The sequence below is a fragment of the Malurus melanocephalus genome, unplaced genomic scaffold (genome assembly GCF_030028575.1).
Source record: "Malurus melanocephalus ecotype Western Australia unplaced genomic scaffold, MMel_1.1 scaffold_18, whole genome shotgun sequence".
NCBI lineage: Eukaryota > Metazoa > Chordata > Aves > Passeriformes > Maluridae > Malurus > Malurus melanocephalus.
In genome coordinates this window covers 3527855-3549281 of record NW_026623250.1, presented here as the reverse complement: position 1 = coordinate 3549281, position 21427 = coordinate 3527855, and the positions used below count along the sequence as shown (strand labels likewise).

Here is a 21427-nt window from a genome sequence, read left to right as displayed (position 1 = left end):
TGATAYAGAAGTGTGGCTGAGAAGACGACCAAATGCACATGCTTCAGTCAAGATTTTTGAAGGTTTTAGGTGTGAGTAAATTGTTTACACTAGAGCTGCCCTAGGTCTGAATCAATGATAACAAAAAGGAGAGAATTTTAGTCCCAACACTATCTTGCCAATTCTGCAATGAACTTACACCTATGGAATTGATTAAATGTTCTGAAATTGTTCAAGGAAAGAATATCTGCCACCAGCTGTTCCTCCTTTGAAACTCTTTTATTTGTGGGAAGTGGGACTGTCCATGTGGTTGTGGAGAGATTATGATGATTGTGATGCCTGAAGGAAATTCCCTGAACCATAACATTATTTCATAGTTAGTATGGATCAGAGCTGTGGTTGGCTTCAGTGCCATCACTTCTGATCTGTCATGTTCTCCCCTCAGTCAAATTTCTGTAAGAGCTTTAGTTACGAAGCATTTATCATTTAACCTGCAGAATTTTATAAATAACACTCAGGATCCTATTTCAGGCCTTACCCTTCTTTCTTTTCCTCTGTATCTGGAAATCAAGGGTTTTTCCTAGTTTAAAGAGAGGGCAGTTGAGGGGTTTTCCCAGTCTTTTTTTGTAGAGGTTTTTGCATGTTCCCTAGAAGATCACTCTTCATTTTCTTTGACTGTCTCACACAGAGATATTCTCTGCTGAAGGGGTTGGAGGTAAAAAAGCAGTTCCAGATGGTGAAAACCATCCATTCTTGCTATATAGAAAGGCTGGTACATAAATTAGTAAGTCTGAATACCATATTTCAAAACAGGTGACATATGTCAGGAACACGTCATCTGAGCAAGAAGAGGTAGTTGAAGCACTGAGAGAAGAAATACGAATGATGAGTCATCTGAACCATCCTAACATCATTCGAATGTTGGGYGCTACATGTGAGAAGAGCAACTATAACCTCTTTATTGAATGGATGGCAGGTAAACAGCTAGGGAAAATACTCTTTGAGTCTTGAAATATGTAAWTTCATCCTGGATTTTGCATCACTTGAGGTTGTGAATTTTTATTTTCATTGCTTTGTTGGTAACCAGTATAAAGTTCTACTTACAGTACAGCTGAACTGGTCATAGCACTATTCTTAATGGTGCATCTTTTTGTGATTTGGAATTTTCCGTACCTAATCTCTCATACAGTTAAAGGAGGTGGAAACTCTGAAGAAAGATTCTGTTATTTCCATTTCTGACATCAAATTAGAAGTTAGGAATTTTGATTTATTTCTGACTGAAGTGACTGTCTCTGAAACTGTTGCATTTTCAGTGTATCTGTGTAGCTTTAAGTTATTATTAGAAATAACTTAGCTAGAAAGTTTGGAATACAAAAAATGAGTCACTTGATTTTGTCCCAAGCTTTTTCCTGAAAATCATGTCAGGTGACATGCAGAGGCATTTAAGAAAAGTAAGCTTCAAATAATAAGTCATAAGCAGTGCTTTGGAAAAAATAAATTCAAATCTTAAATCTCTTAACTGGTAATTTAGTAAAAAATTTTGATTTTTTTTTTTTTTTGCAATAGTATAGATGGGACAAGAAAATCTGTCCTTTTTTTGACAAGTTGTTTTATTAATTTTATGAAAGTGATTATATGTTGCTGTCATCAAGTTACCAAGACTAGATTTGSTGGTTTACATGCCCTTATTCCCTGTAAAAGAAAGCATTGCACCTTAACTTCCGGTCACTGGCAGAAACCACTTAGCAATATGAGATTGCTAACTAGCAAAGCCCAAGCATGTGTAATTACAAGAAGTAGTGCAAGAAATATTTTCTCAAAATTAAGAGTGTTAAATTTTTAAAGTGTAGTGTTTCTCTGAAATACTATTATTTAGATAGTGAAATGTCAGGAATTGTTTACCTCATTCGAGTCCTGGTTGTATTAGAATACTTTGAGGGAAACATTGGAAATCTAAAACCTTGAGAATCTATGACCAGTTTTGGAAAACCAAGGAACATACTGCTTTTCTTTTCTTGTCTGTGTAGTTCTGTGCATTGGATGATAACAAACATAAATTAAGGTATTAAGAGGGAATACTTGCTGGAAGTTGCACTTGTCCATTGCCCCAAAGAAAGCTAATGTTCTGCTGTTTACACATTAATGTGAAGTGTGGATAAAGTGTYGTTTTTATCAAAAAAACTACCTTGTACACTAGTACACTAGGAATTTATACATTCTTTTAAGGAATTATAAAATTATTAGAAAGCATGAAGACTTGTGTCTTTAGTGTGTACAATTCCATGTAGAAAGTAATTKAGGAATTAACTATGTCACTTTTTGCCTATGGTATTATTTTAACTTTTTGGCCGTAGGTGAAGGAGAAATCTAGCTATAAATTAGAAATACTAATACCAAGTTCCATTCTAGTAGTATTGCATTCTACTAATAGAAAGTGTAAGTGTTGATAGAATGTACTGTTCTGTCTTGTAGGGGGTTCAGTTGCTCATTTGYTGAGTAAATATGGAGCCTTCAAAGAATCGGTTATTATTAATTACACAGAACAACTGTTGCGTGGCCTTTCTTACCTCCATGAGAATCAAATAATCCACAGAGATGTTAAAGGTGAGAATTACTGATAATTTCTTCTAAGGAGGAGTATTTTGTTTTGGCCTGAGACCTGTTGGTTTTCTCAGATACCATCTTGGGAGCAGTGTTTCTACTGGCTTTGATCATTCGTGATTGATCTTAAGAAACTATTGATGAAATTTACTGAGATGCTACTGATACTAATAAGAATGTTCATAGCAATGTTGGGGATACTTGGTACCTCTGCCAGCAGTTTAGAAAAATCGTCTTTGTCAGTGGTTAAAATAAGATACGAAGTTGCCATAGAGTTTTAAAACTATTGCTATTTAAATTAATGTAAATGTTTACGCTGATAGTAATATCTCTGAACAAACAAAAATAAAGAGGTCAGATTTCTAATGCATGAAAATACTGTGATGAATTTTCTTCCTTCATCCTWATTGAATATAAATACAGTTGTACTCTGAGTAAAATGTAAACTTCACTGGGAAATACCAGTCTTAGTGGACTTTTCCTTTAATATGACTATAGCTGTCCATGAACTGGAGATATATTCATAAAAGTAGCAACATATGAATAGCAAATATTTGACTTCACTAATTATTTTTAATATAGTAGAACTTAAAATTGGTCTGTAATTCTCATTAAAGCAACACAAGATTGTATGATAATGAAATAAATTTAAATTTCATGAGGAGCCACAGGCAATGAGAGTATCCAGGGCTTTAGGTCTTCATTTTCTTTCATTATACCATTCCAGGCATTGTTCCAGAATTCTGTGTGTTTGCCCTACTTGGAGAATTTGCTTCTCAAAATCTTTTGAACAGCTTCAAGCTGTGTGCAGTATCATTCAGGCATAACAGAAAAGTGAGATTACTAGACCATATCCTTGATTTTTAGATTTCCTTGATACTGGGGTGGGTAATGTCAAACTATTTTATAATTTTGAAGTGGAGGGAGGAAAAATGTCAAGTGTCTGTTCATCCTTTTGCCTTTAATAGAGCGCCAACCAGCAGTATTTTTATTGTGCTGTTGACAGGTGCCAATTTGCTAATTGACAGCACAGGTCATAGATTAAGAATTGCTGATTTTGGAGCTGCAGCCAGGTTGGCATCAAAAGGAACTGGTGCTGGGGAGTTTCAGGGACAGTTGTTGGGAACTATTGCATTTATGGCACCAGAGGTAAGAAACCAATTTTTAAAGTTATTTAAAAAAATTTGTTTGAACTCCTTAAGCTAGTTCATGTAGACAAATATGAGAAATTTGCTATATAGCCTTTAAATATGTTTTAAATATCTTTGTTCTAATGATTAGGAATGATTTCAACATGGTGATCATGACATTTCTTTCTTGCTGTCAAACTTGTGTTAAGCAGTTTGCTACAACATACACAAGTATTGTTATTCAAGCCGAAATGACCGTTTGCCCTAAAGCTAGCAAGGTACTTTGCTTGCCGCTTGGTCAGGAATGTTATTTGCTAGATCTCTAGACCTGTATAAATCTTGTGGCATTTATATCACTGATCACTCTTTTAGCCTGAAATGTTAATCAGAATACACTTGTTTGATGAGATTTTGGGGTTTACTTCTACATTTACTTGAGCTAAGAGACTTGGAATCATGTAATCTGATCTTTGGTGTCTGTCCATTCAGGTCCTGAGAGGTCAGCAATATGGAAGGAGCTGTGATGTGTGGAGCGTTGGCTGTGTTGTCATAGAAATGGCTTGTGCTAAACCTCCCTGGAACGCAGAGAAACACTCCAATCATCTTGCTCTGATATTTAAGGTGAGGTATTTTGTTACTACCAATATCCTACAAAAGATGCCAAGTAATCTTCTGTACAGAAATGTGAATTTTAGGAAAGTGTACATGTAGCAGGGATTGTTGCAATAGGGGTTTTTTAATGTTGAAGCTGTTAGTGCAGAAGCAATATTGGTACCACATAGCCATGCTTACTTCTTTAAAAAAAAAMCAAACAAACTGGTACCAAAAACTGATACTAATACAGTGATATTCAAAATCATGGAATTGTAAAAAAGGTTTGTGTTGAAAGAGACCTTGAATATCATCTAGTTCTACCTTCCCTGCCATGTGCAGAGGCATATTGCATGAGACCAGGTTGCTCAGAAAGGTTTGTTCTAAGATATAAAAATATAGTGTGACCAGTCAAAAAAAAAATTTAGGAATAGAGTTGATCTTTACACTAGGCAGAAGATTGTAATTTGAACTTTTTCTTACAATCCCGTAAAATACAGAAGCTTGTTTTGCCATAAACGATTTGTGTGTGTATTCATATTTCAGTAGGAAATGTAATTTGATAAAACCTAATGTTCCATGATCAGATTTTTTGCTGAAAGATGTTTTCCATTATGCCATGCTATATATGACTTTTCCCCTTCCTTTTCTGGATCATCCATCTTGGCATTCATTTTTCTTACTAAAATCAATTAGTTACATTKAATTCTCAAAGTCCAGTTTCTTCATTCAGACATGAATGAAGAAAACGTTACTGCAAGTAAAGAAAGTGTCTGCAGAAGACTGACATTGCATGGCAGTACTGATTTGTTCTATGTGAAATTACTTTTGATAAGAGATGTAATTTTCTTRGTTCTATGTCTTTGTGAATCTGGTGGTGCAACTCCACTGTTTTTAGTCATCCTGCTTTAATTGGATCCAGAAAAAAWTTAAATCAATTTGGTTGGGAGACATCTGTGTCTTTCTGAGAAATACTGGCCTTTGGATTGTAGCAGAAATACTGTAAACATAATGTAAGAAAGCATAGCTAGTTCAACGTGTTGTAGTGTGACATTGTTCAGCTTAATTTCTCTCCAGTTAACAGTGAAGGCAGCTAACAGACTAAAGAATGCCCATATGTGTGCTGTAAGAGCATTTCCTATGGCCTACTCAGAAATGATCACTGCAGGATCTTGCTGTAAAAAAGAAATTCAGAGAAAAGTATAAGGAGAGAGTCAAACTGAAAAGAAATAGGCATAAGGACAACAAACTGAAAGTAGTAATGTAATCTTTAAACTGCAATAGGGAACATGCTGAATGGAGAAAAGATCATAAATCCAACTCACCAACTGTAATTAAGAGTTTGTGGAATGTTTTTGGGGTGGAAGAGGGGGCTTAATCACTGACTTCTAAAATATTATTTCCTCTTGTTCAGATTGCTAGTGCAACTACTGCTCCATCAATCCCTACACATCTGTCTCCAGGCTTGAAAGATGTGACTCTTCGGTGTTTAGAACTTCAACCTCAGGACAGACCCCCTTCAAGGGAACTGCTGAAACACCCAGTCTTCCGTACTACATGGTAGCTACTTATGTGTAAGACTGAAATACTGAAGAAAATGCTACTGAATATACAGTAACTGTCTTGCAGTGCAGTTAAGTGCAGCAAATTACATTATTCTGCTGGCCTTAATAATAGATAGATCAAGAACATAAGGCCAGTGGAGGACGCTACCTAAGTATGTGATTGACAAATCAAGATCTTTACCTAAGCTGAGTATGCAACATTTGACAATTCATGCAGAGATTTGTAACTGTGCCTTTTCAAACATCTGGCTCTATGTGAACACAAAAACATTTTTCTTTAAATCTGCATGATTATTTAGCAGGTAAGTGATTTTTATTTTATTTAGAGCACATTTTTCAGCAGYATTAGAAGCTGAGAGGCTCAAGATCTATTTTAATATAGCAATCACTGTTCAATTTCACATCATGTAGATGCTCTGCAATTAGTAAGTTTTCAGTACTGGTTAAAAGGAYATTATGTATCTGTCCTTTTTAATTACATGATGTTCTCTGAGTAACAAATCCAAATATTGATGGAAACTTAAAAAAAAGCATTTTGCCTTCCTATAAAGTAAGAGCAGGCACTCATGGTTCACTGTGCATTTACTGCTGGCCATGTAATTTCTTTTGAAATCAAAGTTTGTTTTCTTTGTATTTTTAACTTTCATGAAAAGGGGATATTTTAGTCTTTAGAAAAAAAAAAAAGATGCAAGCTGTGTCATGGAATATTTTCCTGACACAAGAGTTTTAAACCCAGATTTGCTGGAAATCTGGGATAAAATGCCACCTTCAACAAGAATACGTTGAAGGCTCTGATAGTATAGGTTATTTAATAAACAAGATTGTTCTGTATAAAGCAGCTTAGTCTGAATCATGCTAGAAGTTGTTGAGCCTTTTTTTTCATATAGCAGTTTCTTCTGGCAAATCATGTAGAGAAGTTTCATGTCAAAGGCCCCCCAAACCGAGCTCCCATTAAAGTTTTTATGGGAGACTTTGRCATGTACTTCAGTGTGAGCAGGTGCCAAATGAGCAAATCTCATTCTTTGTGTAAAGAAACTGAGGTTACATTCTCTACTGTTAACGAGTTTTACCTGCTGTTTTCCTTCTGCCGTACATCATCTATTTACTGTAGCCATTAGTGATAATTTAATTTGAAAATGTTAAAAATACTACCATGAGAAAGGTATTTATTTTGACAAGAAACAAATGCGGACTTGAAGATCAAGATAAAATGTGAAGTAAAGCTTCACCTGGAGTGCAAAACTTGTTACTTTTTAGGAGCTGTGGGGGTTTTTTTAAACAGGTTTTTAAAATTATTTTAAAGGCAGGTTTTTAGATTCCGATGCATGTAATTCTGAAGGAAAATGGCAGCTTTTTCTTTTGCTTTTTTAAAAATGGGGATCTTTTTTAATCTAATACTGATTGTGTTTAATCCATTTTGAAAAAAAGATACTGTTTATGTTATAACTCTTCAGAAGCCAGTTGGATTGTTGGACTCAAATAGAAATTGGTTATTTTCAAAGACTCAGGACAAACTAAATAAGCTATAGTACCTTAAAAATGTATAATACAAATTGGAAGTAAAACATCTTAAAGATAAGTTTACATGAATGATAGTGATCATACTAATAAAAAGAAAAACAACCCGTGTCATTAGTTGTGAATGTGTTTCTTTTGGAAATTTTACATTCCTTTGTTTTTGAAGATTGGCAGACTTTGAAGAGTTAAAAAGATAATACTGAAATGTGAAGTTTGGTAGCTCTGTTTTGTACTTGACTTTTTTTGACCACTTTAAAATTTCTCATTCTAGTAAGATTGTTTCCAAGTCTTTCTTAAGTGCAAGCTTTAAAGGATGCACTCTTGCCAATTCATGTACTGGAAGATCAGTTGTCAGATTAATACTGTTTCTGGCAGAAATGTAAACTGTATAAACTGATGAACCTCAGCTAATCAGTATTACTTTGTAGATCACCATGCCTACCACATTTCAAACTCAAACTGCCTCTTAGGTGTCCAAATGCATTTGTTTGAGTTTGCATTTCCCTTGGCTTGCTGGTAATTGTGGTGTTTTTAAAATGGAGATGTGATGTAATATTCTTCTTTTCTTTGGATCAAAGCTGGACTGAAAATTGTGTAATTATTTTTTGTGTTCTTAATGTTATTTGGTACTTAAGTTGTAAATAACGTCTACTGCTGTTTATTCCAGTTTCTACTACCTCAGGTGTCCTATAGAGTTTCTTCTACCAAAGTTCACTTTCACAATGAAATTATATTTGCTATGTGACTGATTCCTAAGACTTCCAGGGCTTAAGGGCTAACTCTATTAGCACCTTACTGTGCAAGCAAATTTTACAGAAATCTCTGGGTTAAGAAATTTGGCTTCGTTGTATCCTTTGTTATTTTAAATATATCAAGATATTTTAATTAAAAGTTTTTACCCCATTGAACCAATTTTATATAGTATAATTTGTACGTATTTTGGTGTTTTTTGTCTTTATAGTAAATAAAAGTTTTTGAACAAACTTTGTCCTTTGTTTCCTGTAAGGTCAACACATTCATTTTACTGATGGAAATAAAATATTTCTGGTACACTTCACTGTTTATACGCAATATCATACACCACATTTGATATATCAAGACTTAGTTTCTAATATTAAATGACACAAKCGAATGAGTGCTGGCCTGTGTGTATGAATATCTWTATATCTATCTATATCTCTGTCRTATGTATCTRTATATGTCTTGCGTGAATTAATAATGCTTAGATAAAGGGCAGCAACAAAGAGGKTTTTTTTTAAATTAATGATAAAGATAGGAACTTCTCTTATGACAACACTTTTATCTATGAATCTCACTTTATTATACCTTTAGGTCAAGAATTAAATATCTAAATTTTACCTTACTGCAATGTAGCAATTACCTGTTCAGGTGAGCTGATTTAGTTAGGTCTGTTCTGGAGCCATTGAAATGTATGTTGGAAGTTAATCTGCTGTTTTATGTTTTCGGTGAAATGATTCCGTTGCTTGAGATTTTGATAGCAGACATAAGCCTTTCCTTATGCAGGCAGTCCATGTGTTGCAAAGCTAATGCTTATTTCAGTTCTTGTCCTTCTCCAGACACTTTTGAAATTTTAAAAATTTTAAATTTGAATTTTAAGTTTTAAAAACTAATCTTTTTTTAATGAAAAATTTTCAAGAATGGACTCTTTTGTGACTATAAATTCTGAAGTATTGTATAAATTTTGAACTATTACACTTATTTCCATTAGTTATGGGACTTTCTGCAGATAGAGACGGGTGTATCAATTCACCAGCAAAAACTAGCAGCAGAAATGTTCACATAAACTCTAGTATCTGCTTTCTAAAATCAGAAAAATGTACTGCCTGAAATATTAGAAAGGAACATACATGGCAAGGATTAAGTAGGAGATAGATTATAATCAGTCTTCCTTTATCTGATCTATTATAGAAGTTCTGAATCCTGCAGTACTGTGTCGTACTTGCAAGCCTCCTTTTTAGGAGCAAGGGATGGCAGAGATGACCGGTGCCCGGCAGATGGCAGTGCATTCCAAAGACACCTACTTAGGGAGCCAAGTATCTTCTTGGGCACAGGGCATCTTCAGTCTTCCACAGGTAAATGGTAATAAGCTCTGTGCCTGTTGTGATTTCTCCAGTAGGAATAACATCACATTTCTGCATGACAGTCATAGGCTGAAGTCTAATGCTGTTTCATSTTTCCAAGTTCTCACTTTAAGCTATATACCACCTCCAGAATATGTTGGAGTGTCACAAGGGTCATGTATATCCTTTCATCCCGTGCAAGTTGTGTGCAAGGCTGTTGTGACMTGACAGCCCACCTACCAAAGCACTCTATTTACCTTACTAACTTTGCAGTCATTGCTTAGTCTTCCTTAATGACCTGAATTACGCTGTAACTGTCTTGCTTTTAAGAGCAACAATATGCATGTGTTGTGATGAACACACGTGTTGTTTTCTGGTTATGGCACAGCTGCTGAAACGCAGTTACAAATACTGAAGTGAGCCTTTCTTGCCTGTAATTACCGAGGAAGGTCAGGAGATGGCAGGGAAGCACTTTGGTGGCAGCCMCTCTAGTCTTTTTCGACATTTTCCCTCAATTACTTCAGTTTGCACTAGCCCATCGCTCAGCTCCTGTTCTCGGAAAAGATGTGGCAGACCAACAGTAGAAATGAAGTGATTATGGAATAAATCAAGACACAATTTACAAATATTTGAAAAGCTCTGAGACAGGAAGTTAATTCTGAGTTACACTGCTTTGGTGGGCCTGTCTCAAATTCCCAAACTTGTGAAAATTTCACGTCCAAGGGAAAGAGTGTATGTAACCTTTGAGAGTGTATTGAGGTTGATTTCTCTGTTTACCACAAGACCAAATCTCAAACACTAGCTCCACCTTTTTTTAAGTTCTTTCCRAAAAAGGTAAAATACATGTGTACTTGTATTTATTTTCCCAATTCATTGGCAGTCATAAACTAAAACTGCAAATAAGAAGCAGCATCCAAAGAGAAAAGTTTTGTGAAAGTAGGTACCTAAACAGTCAAGGGACAATAGTGGCCAAAGATGATGACAGTGCCCTTATGTTTACAGCTCTAGAGGTTTGTAGAGAATGATTTTGGGCCTATTGCTGATTTGTGAGGATCAGTTGCTGAGAAATTGTTTTCTTCACGGGATTTTTTTTTTTTTTTTAATTACGTTAGGGATAAGTGATAGTACAATGTGGCACAAAGCCTATGCTGCTGTTTGTAAATACTCAKGATTTGCAGTATATTCCTTCAATCTGACTCCTTAGATGCTGTTGCTTCCTGTACATCAGTCAGTGGGATGCACCTTTAAATCTACAATAATTTTTGCTGCTACAAATCACAACTCCTGACACCTTGTTATCACAGCCAAATACTACCCAAATTGTGGACAGAAGTGTAACAGGCCTCAGRTCTGAAACTGAGTCATTCTTTTTATGACATGGATCACAAGTCTGGAGGTCAGATCTTGTGAGGAGCGGCTGAGGGAGCTGTGGGGGGCTCAACCTTTAGGAAAAGAAGTTGAGACGTGTCCTGCCTGCAAGGAGGTTGGAGCCTGGGTCGGGGTTGGCCTCTCCCAGACAGCAGGACCAGAGGACAGCAGAGGTGCTGCTGCATGGGAGGGTCAGATTGGGCATTAGGATGAATTTCTTCACAAGAAAGGCGATTAAACATTGGAATAGACTGGTCAAAGCGGTGATGGAGTCATGGAGCCTGGAGATGTTTAAGGGAAGATKTGACATGGCACTTAGTGCCACAGTGGTGTTTGGTCTGATGATCTGAGACATCTTTTGCCAGCTAATTTGTTGTGAYCAGTTGAGGCACTAGCGGCCCTCGGCATCGGTAGAAGCAGGCACTGGGTGATTTTGGAGAGGTGTTCTGACAATTCTAAGTAATTGTTAAACCACCTTTTACTCCTATCTTGTATTTTCGGATTGTTTACTACAACACAGAAGCTACAATGTAACTTTGGTCAGAGAGAGGTGCATGTATTTACGTCTGTAAGTGTGCACGCAGGATCCACAGGTTTCCTTTCGCGGCGCCTGCAGCTCTCCCGGTTCTGAGTATTACCAGAACGCTGTTCCCCGCAGCGGCCGCGACCCGAGCCCGTCCTTCGGCCCTCGGGGGCTCCCCCTCRCGGCCCGGCCGCGCTCGGCGCCCTGCCTGCCGCTGGCAGCCAATGGCAGCTGAGAACACAAACCCGCCCGTGTGTGTCCGGAGCGCGGATTGGCTGTCCCGGATCGCGCGGGCGCGGCTCGGCGGGAGGGCGGTGCGCGGGGCCGTGAGGGAGCGGCCGCCATGCTGCGGGAGCTGCGGCGGCGGTGGCGCTCCTACAAGTATCGTTTCGTGCCTTGGCTCGCCCTCAACCTCCGCCGCCAGCGCAGGTGAGGCACGGGGGAAGGTCTCAGAGACCAGTTCAGACCCCGCTGCCCGTCCTGCAGTCTGGGCCACCGCAGGAGTTCGCTCGGGTTTGCCACTCGGAAGTGCTTCAGCATTGGTTGTCCCTTGTCTGGCATGAAATTCTTAGGCAGATGCTTTAAAATGGTGTTTAACGTTGAAGGTATATAGATAGATACATAGATAATTTCTCTTCGGTGAGATATGTATTCCCTGTTTTAATCGTGACAGTGTTTGGATTTAAATGATTATGACATGGGTTATAAGTAACACAATTTAAATAAAAAATTAAAACCTCCCTCGCTAACATAGTATTTATGTCACCTCATTTGAAGTGTAATGAGCTATTTTTATTTTTTTAATAAACATGATAATCATGTTTCATTTTTGGTGTGTTTGTCACTGAGAGCTCAGTAGAGTTCAACCTACTTGATTTATGGTAAATACTMAGAGATTATGGTTTTGTAGTAGAAGAGGTACTTATTTTAACTAACAGTCTTTTTTAGTGTTTTTCGTGTTAAAAACAATGGTTTTAGATAGGACAAGCATGAAGAACGTTTGGAGCTTTCTAAAACAACAATGCATCTAAGTTACTGCTGCTGCAAAATGTCTCTTCTCTATTTAAGAAAAAAAACTTAATATATTTTTAATTTTAAAATATTTTATTTTCTTTACAGAACCCTCCGATATGTTCCTGAAAGCTCTCAAGACAAAGTTATTGCTGATGAAGAAGTCTTTGAAACACTACTGAAAACGTTTAAAGCTCTGTTCATAAATGACTTAAGTAGACAAGCAGATATTCTGGCCTTACTTCCAGAAGTGAAGTGTCAATATATGGAATTACTGACTGTGGAGCAGAAGCAGTCAAAAGCCAGTTCTTGTAACTATCAGGGTCAGCACGTGTTTAGTCCCGAGGAAGTTTTGTTTAACACGCTGGGGTTCGCTGTTAGCAGAGATCGGAGTTCATTGGTGTCTGCTGGAACTGGAGTCTTTGTTACCAAAGGTTTTGTACCGAAAGGGACGGTTGTGTCTATGTATCCTGGTAATGGAATGTTCCTTTTTTTTTTTTTTTTTTTTTTTTTTTTAGATGGAACTTCTGACCATCTGGTCATGGAATGCCAAAGGCCTACACTGATTTTTATTTTATGGGTTTTATTTCTGCTTTTCTTTAACAAAATCATCAGTTATAAAATCATCAATTTATAAATTGACAATTTATAAATTGTTTAGGGTTCTTTTGGAAATAAGAGAAACAATATTGGGAAGGACAATTTTGTTTGTAAAAAACAATTTTAGCACTTAAAGTGCTAAAGCACTACTCCTCTCTGTTTCTCCTCCTCATTTCTTGGAACTGTACCTGCATACATTTCTTTGTAAAGTTTATAATTCTGTCAGTATGGCCAAGGAAGAAACTCTGCTGAGTTGCTTTGGGTTTGTTTGTGTTTGACAACAAAATCATCCCCTGTGGTCTCTGGCTTGTGCCAGCAGCTTGAGGGAGCAGCCCAAGCATTCACTGGTCGGTGGAACACACTTTTCTGTTTACGAGTGCCTGGCCATTACCACTGATTACTTGTGAACTGACTAATTGACAAGTGATAGTAAGTGAGCCTGCCTGTTTTGCAGCTCGCTTCAGATTTCAGGCACATACTAAATGTGAACGTAGGCTCATTCAGACTCTTCTCTAACAGCTCTATTAGCAAAACAGGGATGGGCTGTTGAAATGCCTTCTCAGAGTAATGAAGGAACCTACAGGGTGCCGGGTTGGGGATGGGACCCTGTGGACAGGGACCACAGCCTGCCTGTAGCTTTTGCCTAGCTCCTTATTATTTCAGTGCAGGATTTCTGCAGAGGGGTGCTGAAGAGGTAGTGGGTGTGAGGAATGCAGGACAAGGATTTAATGAAGAATGGCAAGCCAGTCAGCTGTTGCTTTTCTGTGCTTGGAAATCATGGCAGGTTAAATCCTCTCCTCGGATTTGGGAAACAGTCTGCTGAAATAATTTGGTCTTGTTTATCATTTTCCATCTCCTGGACCAAACAAAATCCCTGGGATAGTGGAGGGAGGAGTTTCAGATTCTTTGCTGAATCTGTGCGGTTTTCAGAGTCCTGACACAGAAGTAACAAAACAGTATCTTCAGTTGTGTTTTCATAGGCAAATACCACCTGATGTTTTCACCTCTGAAGCAGGCCAGTTGGCTGTGAGGCTTTATCTGCCTCTCCCAAGGATACTCAATTCAGACATATGGTTTCCTGTGAGGTTCTCTCTTTGGAACATAACAGCTCATTGTGAGGGGATTTTTTTATATCCCAGAAAGTTGTGTCTAAAAGCTTGTAGGTTTACTAATGTCAATGCCATTAAGTAAGAGGGGATGTCTGTCTGCTCTCTATGCTTTTGAGTTTCTGTGTGGAGGGGACCGAAAGCCCAGTTTTCTTATTTTCTTCTGAAATAATATCTGTCTTGCAACAGGTACAGTATACAGAAAGCATGAGCCCATCTTTTTCCAGTCCCTTGGCAATCCCTTTATTTTTAGGTGCATTGATGGTGTCCTTATTGATGGGAATGATAAAGGACTGTCAAGATCAGTGTACAGGTAAGCAAAAGAAGTAGCGGATTACCACTCATCTGATTTAAAATAGTGAAACTCCCAGTGTCGGTTCATTGTTTCTTAGTCCACCTATGCGTGACTCAAATGCAAACAGCACAAGGCTGGGAGGTGCTGCATGTGATCCATATGTACTTGTGCCTTCATCTGTAGCATCAGTGAGATGCATTTTGATGTACGGAGACTTTACTGTGCAGAAAATATTTTTAGTAGAGCAAGATGTAGCATAAAAGTACTGAAATGTTTCTGAGCTTTATTCAAACCTGCTTTGTTTGGTACATGAAGTGCAACTCCCGGCTTCTTGAGGGACTACCTAAAACTGAACCATATGACTGAGAGCGTCATGTAGACACTCCTTGATCTGTGGCAGACTTGGTGCTGTGACCACGCCCCAGAGGAGCCCAGTGACTGGTTACTTTCTCAGTGAACGATCTTTTCATAATGTCCAGCTTGAGCTTCCCCTGGTACACCTAAACTGGACTGGTTAGGCTTACCTTAAAATATAATTTGTTGCAATTTGTGCTTAAATATGACATGAAAAGAACTAGCAAAATTATCTGAAATAATAGCTAGTTTTAATATTAATACCTAATATTATATTTTAATTCCTGGAATGAGTTTGAAGCTAATACTGTAATGAGTCTTTGTATTTTTGTCAGTGAGTGAGATGTGTTGACAGTTCTGTAATAGTAATGTTTGATGTTATTTTCTGGAAGACTGTGTGGTAGTTTTGTGCAGGCTCTTCCACTAGAGTCTCCACACAGTAGTGAAAGTGTTGATCTTTGCGCTGGGCAGCTGTAACTTTATGCAGTGCCTGTGGCATTTCTGTAGACGAAGTGAGGTAACCTGTCAGGCGAAGGAGACATGATCCACGCTAACACTGTCACATTTCAGGTCTTGCAGCAGGAGAGATCAGCTTGGCCCCTTTCAGATGAGTGATGAGAGCTGGCTCACAGCTGCCCCCCAAAACCCACTGGCAGTGGGACAGTATGTCAACAATTGCTCACATGGTAAGTTACCAGGTAAATTTTCCAAGTATGAGTTTGGCTTTATGGATATCAATTATTTTGAAGGTGACACAGAGAATAGGATATTGATTTTGCAGGGCATCAGTACTGTTTAAAGCTAGCACTTAGGGGGTAAAAGGGTTCTGTGACAGCTAAGTGTTGGAGTTTTTCAGTGAAGTAAGACTTCAGATACACTTTTTCTTTTCTCACTGACCTGCCAGTTTCCCTCCTGGTATGTAGAATGAAAGGCACACACCCCAAAATGTGAGACGGTGGGAAAGGATATCTGGCCAAGGATCACAGATTGAAACAGTAARGTATTGCAAACTTAAGTTCTCCTGTATGGTTCCAGATGCTTCATGAGAAAACTGTACACTCAGTGCCATGTAGAGTAGGATTCTATCACTGGTACTTCTGTACAAGTATATTTGATGTTTTCACACCTCTCTAAGCCCTACCTAATAACGTTTTAATTTTTTTATTCCTAGAAAAAGCAGCAAACGTGTGTTATCAAGAGTTTGATGTGCCAGGACATTTTCCAATAGAACTGAAACAGTATCTTCCAAACATCGTCTACAGCCATGACATAGAGAGGTTGGCATCAAATGAAAGAGCTTGTAGATTTGTATGATACAAAGCATATTGCATGTATAAAGAAAAGACAGACATGGTTGAAAAATAGCATATTATATGAAGATGAGTTACACAAAAAGTGTGCAACTATTTGGGAAAGTTAGCTCTCTGAATAGACTAATTACAAGATTCTTCATTCCTTTTTTCACATTTCCACAAATAAARTCAACATAGCTCTGAAGACAAGGTTTTACAAGCAGTTGTTGCACTATAGTGCAATTCTTCTGAATCCCATAAATCACTAGTTATATTTTCTTTTATTACGGTACTGAGGCTTTTCACTATGGATTCCAAATCTGTCTCAGCCTGAACCAGTCAAAGCCCATCTGAGGTGATTCAGATTTAGATTTGTTCTCCATGTCTTCTGCTTATGTGACAAATAAGCAGATGAATTTGCAGGAACAAACCTAAAATTGTATTGAGACAAGTGAAGTAGTATGCAATATAAAGGCATAGTTATAGTTAATATAGTTAATATAGGCACAGTTAATAAAACTACAACATCCTGGTTATGACTTGGTCATCCACCTTTTTTTGGAAATTAAAGCACTTGGAAATCTTTCTCAGATAATCTTGTTCAAGGATGTATAAGCATTTTAGAGCAGATCAGAATGTAATTCTGGAGTTATTTAAATACTCTGAAATGTCATTGGAGAAAGTTATGGTACATATTGGAAAAATGGCTTTTCTGATTAAACTTAGAGTACGTTAAGTCAAGGTTAAAGATGCACTTAGAATCTGCATCTAATTAAATGAATGCTAATAAAATAAGCAGTAGGACTGAATTCTCAGGAAGTCTGGATGTTGAAGTGTGAAAGCACAGTGAGAAGAGATAAGCTATAGGACCGCTTCAGGAAAGGGGAGTTTTGCTCTTCATTGAAACTGTCTGAGAAAATGCAATCTTCTAGTCATCATTTCTCCCAGTGTACAGCCACTAGACAAAAGATCCCATCTGCTTCTGGCTACTTCTTTTGATACTGACAACATAGATCATCTTTTTGTACCTTTTGAAAGAATTCTTAGTACCTATTTACCTTGTTTGGTATGTTTCCATGTGGCTTCACACTGAATTTTTAGTAGTAGAGACCTGGGTTGATGCCGTTTTCCACTTTCTGGTTCTTCAGTATCAGAAGCATGTGCTCTCTTTCCTAGAACAGATMGTTCATCTTTAGGGTGTGGTCATTTACTTAAAGGAAGTTTGGGGGTGTGTTTCTACATATCTCTGTGAGAAAGCTGCCTGTCAGCCCCTGATCTCAGCATGGAATTTGTGGATAATGACCCATCGCTGCAGATGGCAGCAGGTCTCTGGTGCAGTTCAGAGCTGCTTTCCTGACTGGTGTTGGGCCTCAGGAGAGAAGCTTTAGCCAGCCAGTGCCTGGCAGGTGTGTCCATGGGAGTGGCATCTCCTGCATGAAGTTTGTTGTATCTTCTCCTCCTGTTTGAGTGTCTCCTGCAGTCTTGACTAATTCTTTTCATTCAATTCATCTCTGAATAATTGTGTGGAACCATTTAGTGGAAACATTTTTTGCATATCTACGTAGGCTGTGCTTTTTTTTTTTTGGTAATTATATTGGTTTTGCTTGTGTTTGCTGCCTGTATTTCAGTGTTGTTTTTCTGTGTTCCCTTCCCTGCTTTATTACTCACAAAACTAATCTGGCAAAGACACTAGTTTAGCTTCTTGAAGAATTAAAAACAATTCAAAGAGAATATAACTGTTCACTTTCACATGTTTTGCTGGTTTTCTTTTACAGCCACCTCAGGTGTGTAGTTCTCGTCACTCTCAGAGACATCAAGCAAGGAGAAGAACTTTTTTCAAATTACTACACTGTTGTCAGCTGAATTGATAGATTCAAGAATAAAGAAATGTATGTCAATAAAATATGTTCTGTGCCTGTACTTCAAGCTTCATCATCATCTGTATGTAAGGGAGAGCTGTAGTTTTCCCCTCAGAGAGTAAGCTGTATGTAGGCTTGAATTTCTCTAAAAATAACATGTCTGCTGTTGATATTTCTGCATATATTCTTGGGGTTCAACTGTCCATAAGGTAGGTCATAGAATTAAAACCCTTAAAAATTAAATTCTCGACATGTCATTTAATCTACTAGATTGCACAGTTGTCTATAACTGGGACTTTTTTAGTATTTTTCCATTTAATTTCCTGTGCTTAAAATGGACGCAACCTTTTGGTATCAGCTTGCATTTTAAAAATACAGCAGTGCAGGCAGTTGCCCCAGTCTTGTATGAAGCCCATTTTGACATCATGCCGATGGGCCCCTCAGCTGTGCCTGCACAGTGCTCTGTCATCATGAGGACATCTTGAGCCAGAGCCTTTAGCTGTGCCTGTCCTGGGGTAGGAGGAAACGTGTGTTCCTTGGATCCCTAATTTCAGTGATTCACTCCAAGTTTCCTGACATGTGGCAACTTTGATTGCTTTTATTCTTCAAGAGGACTTCATGTGGCAGTGTAGTTGGAGGAAACAATGCCAGCCAAGGGTGCTGTATATTTTTTAATGAGTTGCTAGTATAAACAGGGCCAGCTATTCCCACATTAATTTTTGCTGTCTGTAAACTGGCTTCAAAAAGATGAAACCAGTATTTACTGCGGAAGTCCAAGCAAGCCTCCCAGTAAATTTGTGGTTGGTGTAAGCACATGAGAGAAGAGGAGCTAGGCAATGGTGTTATGAATCGGTTACTTAGGGCAGCCAGGTTTCCTRCTTAGCTGCTGAAGCATCTTGTCTCCTTTTCAGAATGCAAAGCTTTGTGGTGTCTGTGTTGCTCAGTCTGCTTCCAAGTCTGAGCCTTGCCTGTCACATTTATTTGGAAGTCCTTTACAGCCGGAGAAGGCTGGCTATTTCAGCAGGATTTAGCTAGCAGAGCTCTGAGACAGAGGCATCTGCCTCAGCAAGGGGTGTGCAAGTTTTATGGCAATTTCCAGTGACATTTTGTCTTCAGTGTATGGTAAGGGGTTGGAGCAGTGATCACCAGTCTGCTGAAGGGAGTGGTCATCCTCTGTGACTCTGAGGATCCCTTCTCTCCTGAGCTGGCCCTKCTCCCCAGCACTCTGGGAGGTTATTGGGACCTCTTGCTCTGTGGAGGAAGCTGGCTATCTAGAGCACATGCAGTGTTCTTGGTGGAGGGGCTGCAGTTCCCCAGGCAAATTCCGTGGTACTCTGGGAAGAGGAGAGTGGGAAAGGTGTGCGTGTGTGCTGCTGCGTATGTGTCCCTTCTCCCTTGCTCTTAAAGCTGCAATTCCTTCCTGCCCACTGCTCATCAGACCCTACCATGAGCTGATCTGACTTGCTGAGCATGAATAACACTACCTCCACAAACCTCAGGCTTTCTCTTGTTTTGTTTTCTGCTACTGCTGTGAGCTGAAGCAGCTGATAGAAGGGCCTGAGTGAGCAAGAGAGCAGGAAGCCCCTGAATGGTGGCAGAACGCTGGATTGACACCCCGGGGTCTTATAGAGCTGTGCTTTCACACAATTTTATTTTGCACATTAAGGTGGTGCTGAACTTGCTCGACATCACACTGCCTGCCAGGCTGCTCTGCTCCCCGGCTGCGTGCTCCTTCCCATGCCAGTTCTGGAGCTCACCTGGCAGCACAGGAAACCARCAAGAGGGAGTGATGGTGTTCTGCCACCTAAAGAACTGTGTGTGACAGGCCTGGTGGCACAGCCAGGCAAACGTGTGCCAGCCACAGCAGGGATAAGCAGCCATGCTGCGGGGCAGGAGCGGGTCCACCATGCCCACGGGAAAGCACATTTCTGCCGAGGCATCCTGGCCTCCTCCGCTACTACAGGGACGAGACTTACTGGGAGCTCTAAATTGCTTTCCCCTACAGAGAGGGAAGAGAAATCCAAGAACTGGTATAAAGCATTTTATCAAACTGATGGCCAGGGTTTATGTTTGTAATCTTTGCTGCCTTGCAACTCGTGGACAAAACAAGTTAGTCAGTGAGGCAGCAGGAGCAACTGACATAGGTCTGGGGAATGGGGTGGCACCTTCTACAACAGGATAAGTCCCTGGAATTAGAAGTCCAGACAACAGATAGGACAGGTAAAGGTCCTTCTGGGATCGTGCGGCCTCCTAAAACAATACCACGTGTGCCCCATATCATGACCACCTCTGTTAAGAGAAAAAGGGAGTTTTAATAGGAGACACCCTTCTAAGGGGAAGGGAGGGCCCCATATGCAGATCAGACCCAACCCACAAGGATGCTGCTGGCTCCCAGGGGCTCAGATAAAGGCTGTTACTGGAAGGCTCTCCAGTCTATGAAGGTCATTTGATTAGTATCTGCTATTGGTTGTTCAAACCGGCAGAGACAAAAAAGAAAAGTCTGAGAAAAAGAGCCTTCGGGGCCTTGGGACAATTGGGAGTCCCAAGGGGCAGGAGCACAAGTAGTGATTTTCTTGATTCTCCAGTGACAAGGAATACTGTTGATAGGATGATGGACCAAGGGGTCTCAGTTCTCTGAGCTATGATCTTTCTCACAGACCATGACTGTGAGAATGGTCAAATCCTGGCTGAGCTTGTGTGGGACCTGCTGCTCCAGCTGTATCCCTGCAAATCTATGGGGCCYGATGGGATTCATCCAAGAATCCTCAAAGAGCTGGCTTTGCAAAACTCTTTTCAATGATTTTTGAGAAGTCTTGGAAATCCTGAGAGGTCCCAGCTGACTGGAAGCTGGCAAACATTGCCCTAATTTTCAAGAAGGGCAAGAAAGAGGACCCAAAACCTACAGTGCTGCTAGTCTAACTTCAGTACCCAGTAAAATAATGGAAAAGATTATTCTGAGAAGTATTGAAAAGAAGGTGGAGGACAATGCATTCACTGGTCACAGTGAGCACATCTAAGTCCTGTTTGTTGAACCCAATATCCTATTATGACAAGGTAGCACATGTAGCTGCTCAAGGGAAGCCAGTTGATGTGATCTTTTGGGGTTTCAGTAAACTTTTCATTGCTGTCTCTTACTGTATCCYTCTGGACAAAATGTCCAGCACASAGCTGGACAAACACATCCTGTGATGGGTGAGCAACTGGCTCATGGGTCAGACACAAAGGGTTACAGTGACTGGGGTGACATCAGACTGGGGATGTGTCACAAGTGGGGTTCCCCAGGGCTCCATCGATGGCCCTGTGCTCTTTGACATCTTCATAAATGACTTGGACTCAGGACTGGAAGGCACACTAATTAAGTTCAGTGATTACACTAAATTTGGAGGAGCTGTGGACTCCCTTGAGGGCAGAGAGACCTCAAGAAATTAGAGGAATGGTCAATTACCAACAATATGAAGTTTAACAAAGGAAAGTGCCAGATTCTGCACATGGGAAGGGTAACCCTGAATGCATGAACAGCCTGGGGAATGAGTCTGGAGAGCAGTGCCATGGRA

At 39.3% G+C, this 21427-nt stretch overlaps 2 protein-coding genes across 5 annotated transcripts in view; both read left to right on the top strand.

The window, feature by feature from the left end:
- The window catches only part of MAP3K1 (mitogen-activated protein kinase kinase kinase 1), a 58385-nt gene extending 50022 nt beyond the window's left edge, over positions 1 to 8363 (top strand). The window contains exons 16-20 of one of the 3 annotated variants that reach the window (XM_057389673.1): positions 793 to 955; positions 2452 to 2583; positions 3587 to 3729; positions 4200 to 4331; positions 5716 to 8363. In XM_057389673.1, the coding sequence (XP_057245656.1) occupies positions 793 to 955; positions 2452 to 2583; positions 3587 to 3729; positions 4200 to 4331; positions 5716 to 5865 (720 nt within the window). In that variant the 3' untranslated portion in view covers positions 5866 to 8363. The remainder of the gene's footprint in view (positions 1 to 792; positions 956 to 2451; positions 2584 to 3586; positions 3730 to 4199; positions 4332 to 5715) is intronic. The other 2 variants (XM_057389671.1, XM_057389672.1) reach the window with 2 other exon arrangements.
- Positions 8364 to 11665: 3302 nt separating this feature from the next.
- Positions 11666 to 17874, top strand: SETD9 (SET domain containing 9). 2 transcript variants are annotated; one of them, XM_057389677.1, is made up of 5 exons: positions 11666 to 11785; positions 12476 to 12840; positions 14263 to 14386; positions 15293 to 15408; positions 17790 to 17874. In XM_057389677.1, the coding sequence occupies exons 1-5, from the start codon at positions 11700 to 11702 to the stop codon at positions 17804 to 17806; spliced, it is 708 nt and encodes a 235-aa protein (XP_057245660.1). In that variant the 5' UTR covers positions 11666 to 11699; the 3' UTR covers positions 17807 to 17874. The 2 variants fall into 2 exon arrangements, with proteins under 2 accessions (XP_057245660.1, XP_057245659.1); XM_057389676.1 differs by lacking the exon at positions 17790 to 17874 and adding an exon at positions 15894 to 16635.
- Positions 17875 to 21427: the final 3553 nt, after the last annotated feature.

Bases quoted from the DNA above. Each gene is read 5' to 3' on its own strand.
- SETD9 (XM_057389676.1), top strand. From the start codon at position 11,700: ATGCTGCGGGAGCTGCGGCGGCGGTGGCGCTCCTACAAGTATCGTTTC. The intron at 11,786-12,475 runs GTGAGGCACGGG...TTTTCTTTACAG, and splicing joins AACCTCCGCCGCCAGCGCAG to AACCCTCCGATATGTTCCTG. The intron at 14,387-15,292 runs GTAAGCAAAAGA...GTCACATTTCAG, and splicing joins CTGTCAAGATCAGTGTACAG to GTCTTGCAGCAGGAGAGATC.